Below are 22,050 nucleotides of genomic sequence, written 5' to 3' on the forward strand. Positions count from 1 at the left end.
TTCTGTCTCCCAGACTGGAGTGCAGTGGCACAATCATAGCTCACTGCAGCCTCAAACTCCTGTTCTCAAATGATGCTTCTGCCCCAGCCTCCCAACTAGCTGGGATTACAGGCAGGCACCACCACACCTGACTGATTTTTTTTTATTTTTTGTGGAGGTGTGGTCTTGCTGTGTTGCCCAGACTGCTCTTGAACTCCTGAGCTCAAGTGATCCTCCTGCCTTGGCCTTCCAAAGTGCTAGGATTAGAGGCATGAGTCACTGCACCTGGCCTCTTTTGGAATTTATTGTCATAAAGGAGAAGTCTGAGTTTTGTTCCCATATAATAGCTTCCCCCCAACCCCATTTATATAGGACGGGGTGTTGATCTCTTTTCATTTTTGTTTGTTTGTTTTTTGCTGGGAACATGGTGAATCCCAGTTGATTTTGAAAACTGAAATCCTGCTTCAGGTTGGGAAAGTTTAACCCACTTTTAGATTATCACATTTTTCCGTATATTAAGTTCCCTCCTTTTGGAAGTCCTACTCTGTGCATATTGAATCCCCTAAATCTTGCCTTCTCTTAAAAAAATATATTTTTATTTTCATTTCTTCATCTAGGGACTTCTGGTAGAATTCTTAGGTTTGTTTTCTGTTTTTGCAATACCTAATTTTGCAAATAATTGTTTTCATTACCATTTTTAATTCCACAAAAGTTATTTTCATCTGTGTACAATCTTTACTGCTCTTACTTTGTTCCATCTTCAAAAGTGCCCATCTCAATGCCATGGATTCAACATCTGTGTGCATATTTTTGAGAAATGAATTGAAATTTTCTGAGGTTTTATTTTGGCATTAATTTATTTCAAAAGGAGTCTGTTGCTCTGAGTCCTCAAATTGGACCCTCTTTTGAATTACTATGTCCTTTGATGTGTGTGTTGATTGTCCTCTTTCTATTTATTCTTAAGGAAGAGTTTTTATTATCCAAGACTGGTGGTTGACATAGATCCTCTTTGAAATATTATATAAATGGCTCCCTGTACAATTATTTCTGTTCAAGACAAAAAGGAAATGGAAATTTTAGCTTTTCTTTAGTTACGTTAAAATACCAGGGATGAGAAAGTTAAGACCATATATGCGGAAAAGCCAATTGTCTATTGATACAGAAGCACAGGGGTAACTGTCTAATGTCAGCTGGGGTTGAGAGAAGAGCAAGTAGCCTACACTTGGCTCATTCATCAGGGTGTCCTCAGCGTTCTAGAGCAGGAGAGTGGTGTTGCAGAATGTGTGTCAACCAGCCTGGAATGTGAAAGTCCTATTAGAAAGTAGCTATTCTGTAACATAGGTAATAAGTCCTGAAGGCTTAATATAATGCAATTACAGTAGGAAGAGACTGGATCCCTCCCTCCCAGCTTTATTAAGGTATAATTGACAAATAAGAATTGTATATATTTACAGTGTACAATGTGATTTTTTGATACATACATACATTGTAATATGATTAAATCAAGCTAATTAACATATCCATCACCTCATAAACTTACCATTTTTCATCCTATCTAACTGAAACTTCGTACCCTTTAACCAACATCTCCTCACCTTCCTACCCTCCACCCTCTGCCTCAGCTACCGACAACCACCATTCTAATCTTTGCTTCTCTGAATTCAACTCTTTTAGATTCTACATAAGTCAGACTTGTCTTTCTGTGCCTGGCTTATTTCACTTAGTATAATGTCCTCCAGGTTCATCCATGTTGTCACAAATTAAGGCTTAATAGTATTCCATTGTGTGTGTAGTGTGCATATGTATCTATCACACTTTCTATATCCATTCATCCGTTGATGGATACTCAGTTATTTTCCATATCTTGACTATTGCGAATAATGCTGCAATGAACATGGGAGTGCAGATATCTCTTTGACATAGTAATTTTGTTTCCTTAGTATATATACCCAGAAGTGGAATTGCTGGATCATATGGTAGTTTTATTTTTAATAGTTTTTCTTTTTCTTGTTCTTTTTAAAGACGCTCTCTCGTTCAGGCTGGAGTGCAGTGGCGTCATCATAGCTCACTGCAACCTCGAACTCCCGGGCTTGTGATTCTTCCACCTCAGCCTCCCAAATAGCTGGGACTACAGGCATGTGCCAACCACACTTGGCTAATTTTTTTCATATTTTTAGAGATGAGGTTTCACAATGTTGCCCAGGCTGGTCTTGAACTCCTGGCCTCAAGCCATCTTCCTGCATCAGCCTCTGGAGTTGTTGGAATTACACACATGAGCCACCATATTCAGCTCTATTTTTAATTTTTTGATGAACATCCACACTGTTTTTCATAATATTTATATTAATTTACATTCCCACTAACAGTGTGCAAGGGTTATCTTTTCTCCACATCTTTGTTAACACATATTATTGTTTGTCTTTTTGATAATAGCACTTTAACAGGTATGTGGTGATATCTCATTGTGGCTTTAATTTGCATTTCTCTGATGCTTAGTGATATTGAGCATTTTTCACATACCTGTTAGCCATTTGTATGTCTTATTTTGAGAAAAGTTTATTCAGGTCCTTTGCCCATTTTTAAATCAGGTTATTTATTTTCTTGCTATTACGTTGAGTTCCTTGTATATTTTAGATATTAGCCTCTTATAAGAGGTATGGTTTGCAGATATTTTCTTCCATTCCATAGGTTTTCTCTTCACTCTGTTGATTGCATCCTTTGCTGTGTAGAAACGTTTTAGTTTGATATAATTCCATTTGTCTATTTTCCTTTTGTTTCCTGTGCTTTTGGGGTCATATCCAAAAAATCATTGCCCAGACCAATGTAAAGAAAATTTTCCCCTATGTTTCCTTCTAATAATTTTTTAGTTTCCTGTCTTACATCTAAATCTTTAATCCATTTTGAGTTGATTTTTATATATGGTGTGAGATAAGGGTCCAATTTCATTCTTCTGCATGTAAATATCCAATTTTCCCAGCACCATCTATTGAAGACTGACTGCCCTTTGCCCATGGCATGTTCTTGCCACCCTTGTCAAAAATAAATTGACTGTGAACACATGGATTTATTTTTGGACTCTGTTCTGTCCCATTGGATGATATGTATGTTTTTAATGCCAGTACCATGCTGTTTTTTGTGTTTTGTTTTTTTTTCCTCATGGCCTGAATGATAGTTTGTTTATTTATTTATTCTCATGATCTTATGCTGTTTTGATTATATGCTTTGTAGTATATTTTGAAATCAGATAGTGTGATGTCTCCAGCTTTGTTCTTTTTACTTAAGATTGGGCTATATGGAGTCTTTTGTGGTTCTATACAAATTTTAGAATTATTTTTTCTACTTTTATGAAAAATGTCATTGGAATTTTGATAGGGATTGCATTGAATCTGTAGATGACTTTGTGTAGTACAGATATTTTAACAATATTAATTTTTTCAACCCATGAACATAACTATTTTTCCATTTGTCTCTTGTTCAATTTCTTTTATCAACATTTTATAGTTTTTCCTTATATAGATCTTTCACCTGTTTGGTTAAATTTATTCCTATGTATTCTTTTTATGCTACTGTAAATGGAATTGTTTTCTTGATTTCTTTTTTGGATAGTTCATTGTTAGTGTATAGAAATGATACTGATTTTTGTTTATTTTTGTATCCTGCAGCTTTACAGAAGTCGTTTATTATTTCTAACAATTTCTTGGTGGAGTCTTTAGTGTTTTCTATGTATACAATCATGCCATCTACAAAGAGAGACGATTTAACTTTTTCCTTTTTAGTTCAGATGCCTTTTATTTATTTTTCTTGCCTAATTTCTCTGGCAAGGACTTCCAGTACTATATTGAATACAAGTGGTGAGAATGGGCATTCTTGTCTTGTTCCTCATCTTAGAGAAAGTTGAATGTTATGTTAGCTATGGGCTCATCATATATGGCCTTTATTATACTGAGTTACATTCTTCCCATACCTAATTTGTTGAGAGTTTTTATCATGAAAAGATGTTGGATTTTATTAAAAGCTTTTTCTGCATCTATCGAGATTATCATATGATTTTTATTCTTTATTCTGTTAAGGTGGTCTGTAACATTTACTGATTTGTATTAATATATTTTCAGCCATCCTTGCATCCCAGGGATAAATCCCATTTGATCATGGTATATGATTCTTTTAATCCTTTTAATGTGTTGTTGAATTTAGTTTGTTAGTATCTTGTTGAGGATTTTTATATTTATGTTCACCAGGGATGTTGGCCTATAATTTTCTTTTCTTATAGTGCCCTTGTCTAGCTTTGTTATGGAAGTAATGCTGGGCTCATAAAATGAGTTTGGGCATGTTTCCTTCTCTCCAATTCTTTGGAAGAGTTTGAAAAAAGAGTAGTATTAATCCTTCCTTGAATGTTTGGTAGAATACAGCCATTAGGTCCTGACCTTTTCTTTGTTGGAGGGTTTTCTTTTTTAGATTACTGATTCAATCTTTTTATTTGTTATTAGTCTGTTCATATTTTCTGTTTCTTCTTCATGATTCAGTCTTGGTAGGTTGTATGTGTCTAGAAATTTATTCATTTCTTTTAGGTTATCCAATTTATTAGCATATAACTCTACATGGCATTCTCTTATGATCCTTTGTATTTCAGTTGGTATCAGTTGAAATATCCCCTTTTTCATTTACAATTTTATTTATTTCAGACTTCTCTCTCTCTTTTTTTATTTCCTTAGCTAGTCTAGCTAAAGATTTGTCAATTTTGTTTATCTTTTTGAAAAACCAACCCTTAGTTTCATTGATATTTTCTATTGTTTTTCTGGTCTCTATTTTTGCTCTGATCTTTATTATTTCCTTTCTTCTACTGATTTTGGTTTTAATTTGTTCTTCTTGTTTTAGTTCCTTGAGGTGTAAAGTTAGGTTGTTTGAGATCTTCTTTCTTAACAAATACATTTATCATTGTAAACATCCGTCTTTGAACTTTTGCTGAATCCCGTAAGTTTTAGAATGTTGTGTTTTCATTTTCACTTGTCTCAAGATATTTTTTGGTTAGAGATGGGGTCTCACTGTGTTACCCAGGCTGGAGTGCAGTGGCATGATCACCGCTTACTGTATCCTTGAACTCCTAGACTCAAGTGATCCTCCTGCCTCAGTCTGAGTAGCTGGGACCATAGGCATGCACCACCATACCTGGCTAATTTTTTAAAAAAAAACTTTTCAAATATTGAAATTTTCTGTCTGGATGATCTATTCATTATTGAATGTGGGGTGTTGACACCCCCTACTATTATTGTATTTCTGTTTCTGCTTTTATTCCTATTAATATTTGCTTTGTATATTTAGGTGCTCTGATGTTGAGTGCATGTATAGTCACAATTGTTATATCTCCTTGATGAAGATATAACCTTCCTTGACCCTTTTATTATTATGAGATGACCTTCTTTGTCTCTTGTGAAAGTTTTTGACTTAGTCTATTTTGTTTGATGTAATTACTGCCACCCTTGCTCTTTTTTGACTACCATTTGCATAGAATATCTTTTTCCGTCCCTTCACTTTCAGTCTATATGTGTCTTTAAAGTTAAAGTGAGTCTCTTGTAGGCAACAAATAGTTGGATTTTTTTTAATTCACTCAACCACTTTGTCCTTTGATTAGAGAATTTAATCTATTTACATTTACTGTAGCCTGGAGCTACAGTCCACTGGGACAAGCCTGAAGCCTGTGTCTCTGGGGGCTGGGTTGCAGCTTGGGTTCACAGGGGCTGACCTGGTGCTCTGTGGGCCTTAAGCCTGGGTCTGTGGGGACTGGCCTGGGCCCTGCAGCTGGTCTGGAGCCTGAGTTCACAAGGGTGGTCCTGAGGCCTTAGTATGTGGGCATTAGCCCAGTGCTGTGGTATATCGGGGAAGGCCTGAACCCAGGGTCTGCTGGAGTGGGTGTAGACCCTGGGTCCACTGGAGTCTAAGGGTATAGGGGCTGGCCTGAAGCCTGAGTCCATGGGGGCTGGCCTTGAGCCTGTTTCAGTGGATTTTGGCCTGGTGCCTGGAGCTATAGATGCTGACCTAGAGCCTGGGTCCATGGAGACAAGTCTGGAGGTTGGGTTTGTGCATGCTGGCCTGGATGCCCACATACTAAGGCTTAAGGACCACCCTTGTGAGCTCAGGCTCCAGACCAGCTCTAGGGGCCAAGTCTTCCCCCATAGACTCAGGCTCCAGTCCTTACCCCATAAAACAAGGTGCCAGGCCAGCCGCCACAGACTCAGGCTTAAGGCCTTTACAGGGACTGGCTTAGACCCTGAGGCCATGGGGGACAGCCTGGTGCTGGGGTGGGCCTGGAGACTAGGTCCCTTGGGAGCTGACGTGGCACCAGAGTCTACTGGAATGGGTCTGTACCCTGAATCCCCTGGAATATGAGGCTGTGGGGACTGGCCTGGAGCCTGAGACCACAGGGGACAGCCTAGGGCTAGACAGACCTAGAACCTGTATCCCAGGAGGCCAGCATGGAGACTGGAGCCATGGGTGCCAACCTGGTGATTGCAGGTACTCACCTGTAACTGGGGTATACATGTGCCAGCCTGCCACTGGAGCAGACCTAGAGGCTGGCTTCACAAGGGCCAACCTATAGTCTGGGGCTGTTGGGGCCAGCCTGGTACCAGGGGCTGTGAGGGCTGTCCTGGTGCTAAAGTCCCAGACAAAGTCAGGTGCTCACTTCACTTTCCTGCCCCTAAGCAGTGAGTATCTCTCCATACTGTGCTGCCTGGGCTTGGGGAAGAGTGACATCTGTGATGTGAAACTATCCTACCTTCCCTTTTTAATGCATCTTTTTTTATTTCTGTTCTATACCCAAGTGCGGTGATCTCTCACCTGGTTTCCTTAGCTCTTGTAATGGTATTTTCATGTGTGAATAGTTGTTCAAATTGATGTGTTTGTGAGGGGATGAGTGCTGGAAAGCCCTATTCTGCCTTTATTTGCTGACATCCTCTAAAGAGGCTAGATTTAAGAAAAACCTCAGGATAAGAGATGATAGAATTTGGGAACTATTTTGTTGATAGGGTTGGGGAAGAGAGAGGAGGCCTTCTGAGAAAACCTCACTTCCAAAAAGAGCCCCTCTCTCCCTGGAATGCTAACTATTGCCTCTGCATCAGCTCAGACTTACTTTTAAAGGAGGAAGAGAATCTTTAATGAAAGGCATTGAAAGTAATAGGATGTGTATAAGGATAGAGGTATTCTAGTACTTAGAAAGAACTAGTTCAAGATTATTTGGGATATGTGGGTAGAGATATTTTTAATTTATTCAGCACCTTTCTCTTAAGCAAACATCTGTGTTAAGTGCTATGCTGGGCATTGGGGATACTGTGGTGAACCACTGATAGTCCTCTTCCAAGGAATCAAGTAATCAGGCAGGTAGAATAGGATGTGGCATGTGATTTGATGGGAGTTAACATAGTGTGCTATGAAAGTACATAAGACATTCCTGGGGAGGTGTGGGTGTATTCTCATGGGAAGAAGTGAGGAAATTCCTAGAATAAGTGATTCTAAATTGAGATCTGAAGTGAAGTAGGTGGCAGGGAACAGAGAAGTATATGCATGTGTGGAGGCCTAGAGATAAGTGATTGAAGAAATTCCTATGTTGTTTTGTGTGCTTATTTAAATGTTATTCAGATATGTGTAGGTATGAATCTATGTATCTTGTCAACAAACTAAAGTGTAAGCTTTAAGAGTAGAAACTGTCTTGAGGTTTTCTTTGTTTTGCATGCCCTTTACAGTTCCATAGACAATGCCTTGGAGTCACTAGATACTCAAGAAGTACTTAGCTGATTGTACAATTCCCTCACAAGGTAAAACCTGAGATCATCTAGCTAGCTTGCCCTCCTTAATCCAAAGAGAAGGAAACCAAGTTTCTGATAAATGAGTGACTCACCCAGGACTACACCATCAGAGCCAGATGGCTGCCTACATCTGAATCCCAATCCATGCCATAGTCTAATAATGTTAAACCAATGGTTTCTTGTGGGTCATCATGGATGTCTTTGTAATTTTCAGATTCCAATTTTTACTCTGTAAAATATAGATCATAAACGTATCTTGTTTGATGAATAGAAATAAAAAATGATCACCACAAGGGATACTATCATTAATAGGAAATGTAGAAATGCTTATTAATACTACTAAGTACTATTCAAAACAGAAATAAAAATGCATATGACAAGAAACCAAGGCTCCTCTGGCATTGGAACTCAGAAATTTACCATCTTGACCTTCAAGCTTCTCATTCCCAGGGGCTTTACTCTTGGGAACTCAACTCATTGTAGAGTTTGCTATCATTTTGTACCTTGTGTTTATGTTACACCTCCATATGAGGAGCTTAAAGAGCTTTACAGACATTAGCTCATTAATCCTCCCAAAATCTCTCTAAGAGAGGGCGGAGGCATAAATCATTACTCCCATCTGGGAAAAAAAATAGCTTAACTTATCTCTTTTAATTTCACTGATGCTCTGAACTGTTGATTAAATCCTTAGTCATACTCTGTACATTCAGAATATCCCATTCTCTTTTCCAAGGAGATTGTTCTTTCTTTTTTGAATTTAATGTCACAAGAAAATAAGTATAAAAATAGATTGACAGATCTGATGTTGAAGGCTCCTTTGAGAAGCACAGATAATAGAGTAGCCCAGGTTCTTCTTTCCCCTCATGCCCTCCTCCTTTTCTCAAAATATCCTTCTTTATTGCCCTTCCATCATGATCGGGAGAAAATGACTTTTAGGGATTGGAGGGATGTTTCAAGACCCATTTACTCCTTTATCTGTTAGCCAAGACCACCAGCAAGAGAGCCAAAGGGTATCCATTCAACCATGCCATCCCAACTCTCAATAAAATACTGCTGCAAACAGACTTCAAAGCTTTACCAAAGCAAGAACAGAAGTTAAATTTTCATTCTTGTGTGCTTTGCTTAGGCATGTGATTCTCACTATAAAGTTATTTGGAGTTAGACTTTGAAGATGTTAGAACATGACCAAGACATGAACAGAACTGGAGACCAAGGAAGGTTGTTTCATGCAAGTGACTGCAGCAACACACTTATCCCGTTAAAGCAACTGTCCACAGTTAAGGCCAACCAAAAGGAAAATAAATAAAAATGATAAAGACATTGAAATTAATATTCTGTCACGCCTAGAAATTTATCACAGAAGATGAGAACCAATTTATAACTTATTTGAGAGATGTTCAAAGTTGTATCTTATAATTATTTTTCAAAAGTCCATTTCTTACCACCATAGGATATTTTTCCTGTTGCAGAATAAGGTTATGTAATATCTGATGTCAGAGACTTTAGAGGCTAAAGAATTATTGCATTTTAGAGAAAGGGTATTTAGGGCACATAGAAGTTATGTGATTTACTTGAGATCACACTTAGAAGAAGACTCTAAGTTGTGGTTTCTTCCTCAATCCAAGTTGCTTCTCAAGTGTTCAATTATTATAAAACACTTTTATGATTAGATGACTTATATTTTGTCTTGCTGCCAAAATGTTACATGAGATGAATGAGAGAACTACCTCCCATGTGTTCCGTCTTGTTTTGGGGAGCAGGCAGGAGAGAGGTGTGGCATCTCTTTCCAGAAGTAAAGAAAATATATTCCTCTAAAAGGAAAACTAGCTTTATTCAAGAAAATGCTCTTGAAAATTCTCCTGGACCTCTACTTTGATTTAGCTATGAGAGTGTCTACAGAATTAAGTTCTTTTTATATTTCCTTTGCACAAGGTTCTAAAATACCCCTTTGAGCTAAATAATCATAACAATTTATCAGTTTGCTACTGTTTAGTCAACATCTCTCTACTACCTAATAGAATAGTTGAAGAGTGTTTTGCTGTTATATAAATATATCAGTTAAACTTCTAAATGACCCTAAGAGTGTGGTTGGTATTACTTACATCTGGGAAATACTAAAAACTGGTGAAAAGGAGTCAAGTTGCCCCGGGCTTCCATCACAAGTGCAAAGGAAAGAGCTAAGAAGCAAATTCCCAGTGGTCCAAACTCACAGGAAAATGTCCTATTTCTTTTAGATGCTATGAAAATAAAATCATGAATATGAAGTTTATAAAGCTGTCTATACCTCTGCTTCTTCCAGGTCAGGGAGGAATAAATGAATAAACAGAAGGGACTTTTCTAATGTTGACTTTTTCTCCCTAGTATCATTTTCCTTTTCTTTAGAGGTGTTATTCCCCATAGCCTGACTCTTCCTGCATTCTCGTTACATGCCTAGAGTTCTCGAATTTATTTCCCTTCTGTAGGATTCTGGAATAATAGGAATACTTTCCTAAAATATCTGTTCCTAGCTGTTGTACTGTACATTCAAGTAGCACTCTGAGCTTTGTGATGAGTTCTAGGGGTAGCTTCATAGGAAATAAAGAATATGGTAGCCAGAGAGATAAGTCTGGAAAAATAGGGGTTTGAGAGAGGAAAGGGATGGAAAATAGCTATCTTGGTATGGATGACAGAGTGAGAAAAATACCATGCAGCAGGGTTGAACGATTCATGAAACTAGTCCAATAATCTGTCCTCTCCCATGAGTCAGGTTGCTTGTGTGTTCCACATTATCCCTAGGAGCTCTTCTTGGGTCGTCCTGGCTCCTGTGTTGTCTTGCTTTCCTTCTTAATGCTATTTCATTCTCCTGTTGTGGCCTTTATGATAATTCATTCTTTTTTCATAGATTTTACCTCGTCATACAGAATTCTTTCTTTCTTTTCCTCAAGACTGTCCTGGATATCTTTTGACCTGGCCAGTGAATACCCAAGATCCATTAAAGCAATGATGATTTCAGGTAGCTAGGATCGACAGATAATCTAGAGAAGAAAATCACCTTCATCCATTCCCCAGAATTATTTTGAAATAATTTCCAAGGAATCAATAAAAGATAAAAAGCGCAGTGAGTGTTCCAAATAGATTTCAAAATATAACATAAAGATAAATGGTAATTAATGCTTATCTGCTTATGAAAAGAGTGATTGTGGGGTTTTAAGAAAAAGTATTTTGTAGTATAATGGCTAAGTTGCATTTACAGTCAGCACCCTTTTCCCCTTATTGCTAGAAGTTACCTTTTCATAATTGCAGACTAGTTTAGCATCTTAACAATAATGGACATGTTTTTAACAGATTATTGCCAAAAGTGCAGTCTTTATTCCAGGGAGACTCTGTAATAGATACCAGCATTTTAGTAATGATATAAACAATCTGTAAGCTATTACAGTTTTCTTTAGAGTAACTTAATCTTCATATTGTTTTATATGTCTGGAATTTTAATAGTGTTTTTAATTTGGAAAAGGAAATATATAGCATATTACTAATTATATGTGACTATGAACTAAGCACATGACCACTGAGGTTGATTCTTAAAAACAAAACATATTTAAAAGCACTTAACCTAGTATAGGGAAAGTAACAAAGAAATTAAAGAATGCCTCATAGGGATAATGACAGCTTTCATGGAATAACTCAGCGAGGGTCTGCATTTTTAGAATGGTTATTATATTATGGTCCATAGCTTAAAAAAAAAAAAGCTAAGAGGGATAGAAATGCTCCCTTCCAGTGAAATTAGTATATATTTTTTCTAACAGAAGAAAGTACAAACTATTAAAACATAAGTGTGAATATTTGTAAAAGAATAATTAGCTTTTCTCTTGATGACATTGTTCATCCAAGGGCCTCCAAGAATTTACAGTATTAATTAAAAATCCTGGTGATGTAACTTGATTGGTGAGTGTACTAGAGGTCAAGCTGATAAGGCCATGGAGGCAAAGGTGACTGCACTGTCTTCAGACCTCATTTATCTGCTGACTAGATGAATGAAGAGGGGAGACAATTTTTTTAAATGAAAATATTTATTGAAAATATTTTTATTTTAAATGATTATAAGAAAAAATTTCGTGTTTGAATGTAGACTTACAATATCATGTATAATTTCAAAACTATTTTGGCATACAACCCAGATCCTTTCCAAGGAGCCAATAGAGATGTGCTTGGTGAACCAATTCAGGGGGCTTTAATGCTATATTTAATATCTGACTTTTACATTAAATAAACCAGGTTGCTATTTTGAAAGAAGTTATAATCTACTTAAAACTGTCATTCTCTGTTTCTGACTTGCAATTAGATGATATTTCCAAAATGTCAGACCTAGATGCTCCTTCTACCATCACCATAATAAAATGTGACAGCCAAGATATCATATCAATACCTTTTCCATAATTACCAATAAGAATCCTGCCAAGGGTTAACTAGAAAAATTTCATAAATGTTTTTCTACAAATGGTCCTGAAGGCAGTATTATGTTTTAAAATCTGCTAATGTAGCAAAGATTCATGACAAGCAGGAGACAAATCTATGAGCAAAACTGTTTGGAGAGAATAGTTTTGTAGTGTATGATGTATGTTATGTAAATGAGCTTATTAGGACTCTCATCTATTTTATTATTGGTGACCAATTTAATAGAGGCATTTAAAAAACAATATTTCTGCCTGACTCCTAGAAATGAAGAAGATACATTGATATAATTGAGAGCAAATGATTGCATGTCGTGCCATTTAATCATGTCATTTTTCAATTGCTATTTTTTGCACTTCACTGCATGCTTATAGAATATTTAGCTTCAATATAGATTAAGTCCTAGGGTTTGCAACTGAGCCGAGTCTCTGTATTGGTTGATGTTGTCTTTTAAGGTTGGAATCATTTAAAATACTCAGATGTCATTTGTCCATATTTTCTTTAAAATATGCAAGTCATCATTCATATTTCATTAGAGGTATTATAATTTTTTTGCTATTTTGAAGAATCACTTCTTTATGGTCCCAGGATATAAATTATTATTTGCAAAGTTTATATACTAGGTATAGTTAAGCACATAATTGGCTGGAGAATGATACTGTCTGGACCAAAAGAGCTGCTGACACCTTGCTGGAAACATTCATAATTATTCACTTAATGAATGTTTCCTACTTTCATTCAATTTCTTCTTCATTATTTAGATAATTTACATCTTTCTCAGAAAAGAGATCACTCTCACTGTCCACTAGAATATGAGGTCCTTGAGAAAAGAAAGTTTTTTCTGTTTTGTTCACTGATTTATCTCAAGCACTTACAACAGTGCCTGTTTATAATAGGTGTTCAATAAATATTTTTTCAATTAATGAATTAGTACTTTCTTCACCTCTACCATTGTAACCACCCTGGGCTTAAGTTTTGTATGGATTACTAACTCTTACATATTTGTAGACCTTGGAGTGGGTAGAAGATTGGACCTCTGAAAGATATGCAAAAAGAGGTTGCTGGCTCTCATATCAACAATAACTTTGGGCCACTTCTGGTTAGAAGTCAGGGGAGAGATAGTGTGAAAATATAGAAATCTTACAGGCTTCTTCGGCTTTCTTATAAAAAGCAATGTAGCATAGTGTTTTTGTGAATCAGTTTTGGATTCAAGTTGTCTGGGTTAAAATCCTGCCTCTGCTGATTATTAGCTGTGTTACCTTTCTTCAGGTATTTAATCTCTTGGTGTCTCCTTTTCTAATTTGTAAAATAGGTAGATGACAATAATATGTATATGTGTGTATATGTGTGTGTGTATGTATGTGTCTATATATATGTGTATGTGTGTATATATATATCATAATATTGCTGTGAGGATTAAATGAGTTAATATATATAAACTACCCCAAAAATGCATGGCACACATAAAAACACAAAAAAAATTTTTAATAGTTTTGGCTCTTACATTTAGGTCTGTGATCCAGTTTGAGTTCGTTTTGTAGATGGTGTGAGATGGGGGTCCAATTCATTCTTTTGCATAGGGGATATCCAGTTGTCCCAGCATGATTTGTTGAAGACTATTTTTTCCCAACTTAATTGTACCAAGAACATTTTTAATTTCATTTATTTTATTGATAAGTATCCAATATTTAATCATTAATACACATACTTAATCATAAAATAAACCCTTTTATACCATAAATTACCGTTGATTTTATAAACATTATCTTATCTAAACTATTGCAGCATCAGAACACTAAGTTATATTTTGTTTTATATCTGAACTTATTATCATGTGATGTCACCTCCGCAGAGAAGCTTTATTGAAGACCCCAACTAAACCAACCCCCAGCCACTTTCTGTCATATCACCCTATTTATTTATTTTTTGAGACAGAGTCTCACTCTATTGCCTGAACTAGAGTGCAGTGGCATCATCATAGCTTATTGCAACCTCACTTTCCTGGACTCAACTGATCCTCCTGCCTCAGCCTCTCAAGTAGCTGGGACTACAGGCATGCACTACCATGCCTGGTTAATTTTTTATTTTTTGTAGACTTGGGGGGGTCTCACCATGTTGCTCAGGCTGGTCTTGAACTCCTGGCCTCAAGCGGTCCTCCTACCTCAGCCTCCCAAAGTGCTGGGATTAGAAGTGTGAGCTACCCCTCCTGGTCCTATTTTATTTTATATCTCTTATCCCTACCTGATATTTTCTTATATATTTAGTCATGTTTTGTTTCCAGCATCTCACCACTCACACACATATAAATTTGAATGTAAATTCTATGAAAGCAGAACTTAGATTCTTGTGTATCTTGAACTTGTGTATCTTGCTCACTGCTCTATCTCTACCACTGAGAGCAGTGGATGGCACAAAGGAGGCACCCAATAAGTGCATCTGAATGGATGGTTGGATAGATAATTGAATAGTGATCATCACTGTACCCCACTTCAACTTCTATCCCACTTTAAAATGTTACAAAAATTATGGTTTCTTGTATTTTTCATAAGTGTATCCCCCAACTTGTAATGCCTATCCTCCCTTCCTTCCACTTTTCCCATCTTCAGCAACTTTCACAGCCTAGTTTTAGTCCCATGAATTCTAATCTGTCTACTCCATCTAGTGATGATCTTTCCCATTCCCCAAGTCAAGCCCATAATTTAGCACATACATCAATCACACTTTACATTTGGGGCGTGGTTTCATAATTCGCAAAGCACATTCACCTCCCTTACGTTATTAAAATCTACGAGAACCTGTGAGTTAAGTCTTAACATATACCTTTGCCTTGTATTTATTTCTCTCACTTTGTGGAATCAGTGTTTTTTCTTTCCAGCCAGATCACAGGCTCTTAAGAACAGGTACTACATAGATTTTATTATACACCTCTTACCCACCAATGAATAACCATGTAATGAAAAGTATAATGTTTGGCACATAATAGATATCCAATAAATGCTTTTGCTATAAGAGATACCATTCATCTGACCTTTGCCAACCTTGTCCCCCATATAATGAGCCCAAACCAGCCAGTCAACAGCATCTTTTGAAGAAGCATAGAGGTACCAGTACAGCCTCTCATTTTTCACGCTTGCTCTACACTCTTATTAGACCATGGCTGCAGGCATTAACATTATCTGTACCTGATACCTTGTACTTTCCAAGCAGTCATCATTGTTTTGTTTTACTATTTAAGCTTTCAGAGAGCAGAGCTTCTATTTATGCCATGTGTTTTCATCATTAATTAGTAAATGACTTATTTGATAAAAAATAACAAAAGGAGTAAAATTCTCAATATTATTATAGATGCAAACAACCTAACACATCAGCATACTTAATAATTACACTGAAAATTCTAAAGATCAAGAAAATACTAATAATGTAAAGATACCACAGGATGAAAAGATCTATTCATTGATTCATTTTTTTTTTTAGTCATTTGATAACAATAAGAAAGTAATTAATTACCAGTGATTGAGGTTCCTTAGGGTCTTGGCTACCAGTATGATACCAGAATCAGAACTTGTAATGTCTATTTTTATACTACTTAAAAAATCGACTCAACTATATTAATTCTTTTATCTGAAAACTAAGTTCCTTTATTTCCTGTAGATTAGTGTTCTCAAACTTTAGCATTCATTGGACTCACCTGTAATACTTGTTAAACAGTGGCTCACTGGCCCTCACCCCAGACTTCCTGATTCAGAATATACGTAGTGGCACCAGAGAATTTGCAGTTCTAACAAGTTTCTGGGTGACGCTAATACTTGGTCTGGGGATTATATGCTGAGAACCTCTGCTGTAGAAAATCTGGTCACAGGTATTGGAAAAAGAGAAAATAACTGCCCACATTATGAAATTAAATGGTAAAATACAGAAAATGCAAAAAAGAAAAACAAATAAGTGTAGGAAACTCCCAACAAGGGGATGGAGCTGCCCTCTTGACATTGTTTAAACTAGAAGAACTCGCCTGATTTGTTTACTCCTACCTTCTCTCTTTGGATGTTTCCTTACTCCTACTAGATTGAAGGGGGATACATACCATATATGCAGATTGTACCCTTTTTGTTGTGCTTGCCACATAGAAGGCACACTCTATATATATTGTTAAGCAATTGATCAGTCTAGAAAGTGGTCATGTTTGCCTTTATAAATAGAATGCTTCCTAGATACTGTTTAATTTAATAGATCACCTAAAGACTCACTGCTTTGTTTATATTGACCTACATAATGATGTTAAATTAACTGCTGAATAAAATGATGTAATAAGTATTGGAGACAAATTGCTTTGGAGTTTCTCAGGTAGATTTATTTCTCTCTGTTTTTAACATATACTTACTCTTTTTTTAATATTTTTTTCTCCTTACCTATCTTTTCTCTATTTTGTTCTTACAAGGTATTTGTTGTAACAGTTCTTGGTCTAATTGTAGTTCTTTTATTGTAAGCTTATTTACATCCTTTTGTGAAGTAGTTGACACTTGTTTAATGTCAAGTATGTGTGTATACAAGTAAATGTAATCTTTCTATGTAATATGTTTACATATTTAGTATATAATGAATAAAGTACCAGAATTGAAAGTCTTCCCTTCAGTGGTGTTAAACTGAAACCAATGTGATGAATGATGTTGCATGCACATTTGGCTTGGTAATATGAGTGGTTTAAATAGTTGAAAAAGTTGACAGAGGAAGTCAGGGGACGAAGAGAAAAAAAAAAAAAAAAAACACCTCTTTGCATTGCCATTGGTGAATTGAAAGTCAAATTGATGGTTTATAAAGGTAAAACAAAAACCTTCAGCCTGTTGGAAACTCTTATGATGTGATTTAAAAAAATGTGTTTAGAGGATTGGAAATGTGATCATTGTAAAGGAAAATCGGACAGAAATTTTCTCTCATTTTTCTCTCTATATTTCTCATTTTCATAGCAAATCTGTCTTTTGATAACATGAGAAAACTGTATAGAAACTTAAAATAAATAAAATAGGTCATTAGAAATTTAAAAGTAGCAGCAAACAATTGGGTTCTGAGGTGATACTAAGATAATAACCTCCATACTAACACAGGTGGCTTTGCAGGAAGAAATTACCTAATGATTACCAAATGATAAAGATAACTAAATATAAAAGCATTTGAAATCCATTCCCCTCTTGTGGCAGTATGACTATGCAAGGAACCAACTGATCTCAATAGACATTAAGGAAAATGCTTCAAAGTTGGCAATAATGAAAAGCATTCCAAACTTTTCTGTTTCCTGCCCCCTTTTCCAGCTGCTTCACTCTCTTTCTCCCCCGTACACTTAGGCATTCCCACTGCCCAAAGCTATTTGCTTATTTTCCACCTTAACATGCCTCTGGGCCTTCTACCCTTATAACCACCATCACTCATCTTGGGCCATCTGGTTCACACCATTTGCCTTATGATTTCATCCACTCCTCCAAAAGCAACTTGCACATACTTCTGTCAGCACCTCCCTCTTTGCATTATACTTGGTACATAAGTATTTGTACAGTTCACTTCCAGTAGACTTTCAGCTCCTTGAGGGAAGGAGCAATAACTTGTTCCTTTTGGAAGCCTCCATTCCTGAAACAGTTCCTAGCATATGGAGGGTGAGTACACATTTGAGGAGGTCAGGGAGGTAGGGATGAGTTTGTCTTATTTCTGTGCCTTACTTAGATTGCTTAGATTGGGTTTCTGTTTAAATGTACATTTTTTTCCTGAAATGTAAGCCAAAAATAGTTATAATAATCATTTGTTCCTATGTAGTTATATTTAACATTTCTCTATGTGTAGTTTATTATGGAAATAATGTAAACTACTGATTCTAAGAAATATTGCCATCAAATCCACTGATTTTATTTAGTATGTGTTTGTGATTGTAAATACATATGTATATTTTAATGGTTGTCATGGAAACCCATTTATATAGAAGAATGTTATTTTATCAATTATATCTCCTAGGTATAAAAAAGTACTGAAAAATATGTTGGCCATGTAAAATTTCCAATTTTCCCCTCCTTTTTAGGAGTAATATTATTTCCCAAGTGTACATACATGTAGGATAAATTATTAATTCAGAATATAGACTAAACTCTTTGGTTATTTAAAGTAAAAAAAAATGCAGAATTTTGAAGATCCAAAAATCAGATATTGAATATCAATAGTAACTGCTTTCTCAGTTTTTAAACCACAGTATTCATCTCGACTGATTCACCTTAAGATGGGGGATGGGGATCACCTAGATACATAAATACTGGATATATTCTAGATACTTACAAAAAAATTATGGCCAATGATCTTTATGAAAACTTCCCCTAGCAATTTCTCCAGTGTCCTGTTTCAGAACTTTGAGATGCCTGCAAGGTGAATGAAGTCCATCTGGAGTGCTTTGCAAATGTTGCCTGATGTGGCCTGTACCAACTCTGTGCACACCGTTAGTGCCATCCATTGCAAATTTTCATTTGGCTGAGAACTTTGGGTCTTTTTGTTGGCTTGAGAAATGCAGTTATTATTCTAGTTAACTTCAGAAAGAGTTTTGCAAAAGCCGTTCTATTGTACAGAAAAATCTCTTGATTTTTTCATCCCTTTACTTTTTTTGTTTGGTTTTGTTTTTGAGACAGAGTCTCGCTCTGTTGCCCTGGGTAGAATGCAGTGGCATCATCATAGCTCAGTGCAACATTAAACTCCTGGGCTCAAGTGATCCTCCTGCCTCAGCTTCCTGAGTAGCTGGGACTACAGGACCATGCCACTGTGCCAGGCTAATTTTTCTATTTTTAGTAAAGACAAGTCTCGCTTTTGCTCAAGCTAGTCTTAAACTCCTGAGCTCAAGCCATCCTCTCCCCTTGTCTTCCTGCAGTTGCTAGGATTACAGGTGTGAGCCACCGCACCCGGCCCCAACCTTTTACTTTTAATAAATTAACAGCAAAATAGAAACAAAAACCAAAATCCTCAATATTCATATTCATAGAATTCATTTGGACCAATTTCAGTTGCCTATAACATTATCTTGAAGTGTTTAACATTGGGCCAAAAATTGGCAGATATTAAGTGGACTTCAACAGTTGACCTGCCCAACAGTTGTTCTAGCCTTTTTGGCACCAGGGACTGGTTTCATGGAAGACAATTTTTCCATGGAAGGGGTTGAGGAATGGTTTGGGGATGATTCCAGCACATTACATTTATTGTGCAGACAAACCTCTCTGCTAATGATAATTTGTATTTGCAGTCGCTCTCCATTGCTAGCATCACTGCCTCAGGTCCACCTCAGATCATCAGGCATTAGATGCTCATAAGGAGTGGGACCTAGATACCTCGCATGTGCAGTTTACAGTAGGGTTCCTGCTCCTGTGAGAATCTAATGCAACCGCTGATCTGACAGGAGGCAGAGCTTATGTGGTGATGTGAGTGATGAGGAGAGATGGTAAATACAGAGGAAGCTTTGCTTAATCACCTGCAACTCACTTCCTGCTGTGTAGCCCAGTTCCTAACAGGCCACAGACCAGTACCAGTCTGTGGACCATAGTTCTAGAAAAAGAGAGCAAATTGAAAGAGGGAGGCAGACAGAGGGAAGGTGGGGGAGAGACCCTCAGGTTTTATCTTTGAATATCTAGGGGTCTCTCCTCATTCAACACTGAACTAATGAACAGCATCAGTAAAGAAATTTGTCAGACCTAGTGGTTATAGCAGGAGTTATATAGGAAAATAGTAATGAACTCTAGGAAAATAAATAAGGATAAGTTCAGGAAACATAACTGAAACTGCTGCACTGGTGTAAATTGAATAATAAAATTCCTAGTCATATTTTGCCATAAATAGAGGTTTGGGAATTTGTCATTCACCTTATTTAAAATTCAGAAATATTAAAGGTACAGGGTTCTCTCATTATAGAAATAATAGAATTCCAGCTATTACTGAGTTAGGGTCATTTAAATGGCTATAGCATGCATTATATCAATAAGTGGAACATCTGTATGAAATGTCCACCTGCTGATCTAATACCCTCACTCCCTGCACATTTCAATGAACCGCACTTAATCATTTTAAGACTTCTTCTAATGAAGCCTTATCTAGATTAACATTTTAAGCACAAATACTTTTAGGCATTAAAACTCTCACACTAAATGAAATTGCATTGTCTTATTTACCCTTGTTGATTAATAAGCAATCTGTTAACTGTTAGAATAGTCCAATTGTGGCAGTAGAAGAAGATTAGTAATTCAGTGATGTTTGCGGATATAATCATCATTTCTCCTGAAGGCTTTGAATTAGAATATCACTTACACACTATCCGTAGGCAAAGAAAGGATATAATATTTTTAGACATGTGTACCCACTATTTTGCTTGAATCATTCAGTTTAGGGTCACTGCAGCAATACAAATGCTTCTGGGGGCAAAATGCTATTTTGATGTATGCATATCCTTCCTAAATAGTGTGAATGTCTGTTAAAAGAAATACTACAACCAACAAATAGTGCAGTAATAATCCAGTATCTTAATTTTTGTTTTCAGAACATTATTGCTTTGTTAATCAAGCTTTGGAAGAGAAATATTGCTAATCTTTTTTTTCAGATGATAGATTTTATGTATCAAGATTCTTTGCGATCTTATTTAACTTATTCTCAGTCAGTAGAAAACTGAACTTTTTGCCTTCAAAAAATCTTGGAGTAAATTTGGAAAAATTCCATTTCCTTTTGGAGGATTTTTCTATCTTTTATGTTTTCTTTGACCTTGTATCAAAGCATGTCATTCTGTTTGGCATTCATATGACCTAAATGATTTATTGCATTAGGTTAGATATTGTTAGTTACCTAGGTATCAAGGGGGCACCCTACATTTCAGAAGGCTACATCAATAAAAAAGGATAGAGGAATGGGATGCTGCTAAATTATGTAGCATTAATTTGCTATCAATAGGAGGCCTCCAATCTAAAGGAGACCTCAGGGCCCTTTTTGTTGTCCTGTTGTTCTTAGCTGAGTGTATCACTGCAATTTGAAATTGTGGTAGAAGAGGGTGTTTCATGTCTTAGGGAACTCTGCCTAATAAACACTCATAGATCAATCTCTCTTTGTGGCAGAACCTCTGTCGTGAAATCAAGCAACGACGTCGAGGAGTGGCCTCAATTCTGCGATTATGCCAGCATCTCCTGGATGACCGAGACACCTGCAATCTGAATGCAGACCACCAGCCCATGCAGCTGATCATTGTAAATCTTGAAAGAAGGTGGGAAGCCATTGTAATGCAAGCTGTCCAGTGGCAAACACGGCTACAAAAGAAGATGGGAAAGGAATCTGTGAGTGATGTTTTTTAAAGCATGATAATCTTTCTCTTTTTTTTTCTTTTTTAGACAAAAAATAATTCTTTTAGGTCTTGGAAAATGTGTTCATCTTACAAGTGGTTTTACTAACTAAAGGGGTGGCTATCCACTAAGTGAAACTCCATTTGTCATAACACAGAGATTTATTTGCCTTACAAAAATGCATTTTAGTGTATTTCTTTGTCTTTTAAAAAATTACATTGAGATTTTGCTTAACCTTACCAACCTAAGCCATTAATTTTTTCAATCATTCCTTCACCAATGATATTCATTAATCATACAATACCCCATGAATATTTTGCTAAAAGTTGGTTTAATACTCTCAGAGGATATGGAGCAATATGTGTGCTCTACAGATAATGCAATGAAATAAAGTATATTGTTTAGCTTTCTTTACATGATATGAGTTAACACTGTCTATTTGTACACCAATCCCCCATTGTTCCTGCTTGGAGCTTCCTCTGATAGAGTTATATTGCTGAGAATTGACAAGT

The 22,050-nt window shown here is 36.4% G+C and overlaps 1 protein-coding gene across 1 annotated transcript in view; it reads left to right on the plus strand.

The window, feature by feature from the left end:
- The window catches only part of AKAP6 (A-kinase anchoring protein 6), a 354,014-nt gene that overhangs the window by 292,448 nt on the left and 39,516 nt on the right, over positions 1 to 22,050 (plus strand). Inside the window, exon 11 of the mRNA XM_069464086.1 lies at positions 21,317 to 21,532. Coding sequence (XP_069320187.1) covers positions 21,317 to 21,532 — 216 coding nt within the window. The remainder of the gene's footprint in view (positions 1 to 21,316; positions 21,533 to 22,050) is intronic.

The sequence above is a fragment of the Eulemur rufifrons genome, chromosome 2 (genome assembly GCF_041146395.1).
Source record: "Eulemur rufifrons isolate Redbay chromosome 2, OSU_ERuf_1, whole genome shotgun sequence".
NCBI classification, from domain to species: domain Eukaryota; kingdom Metazoa; phylum Chordata; class Mammalia; order Primates; family Lemuridae; genus Eulemur; species Eulemur rufifrons.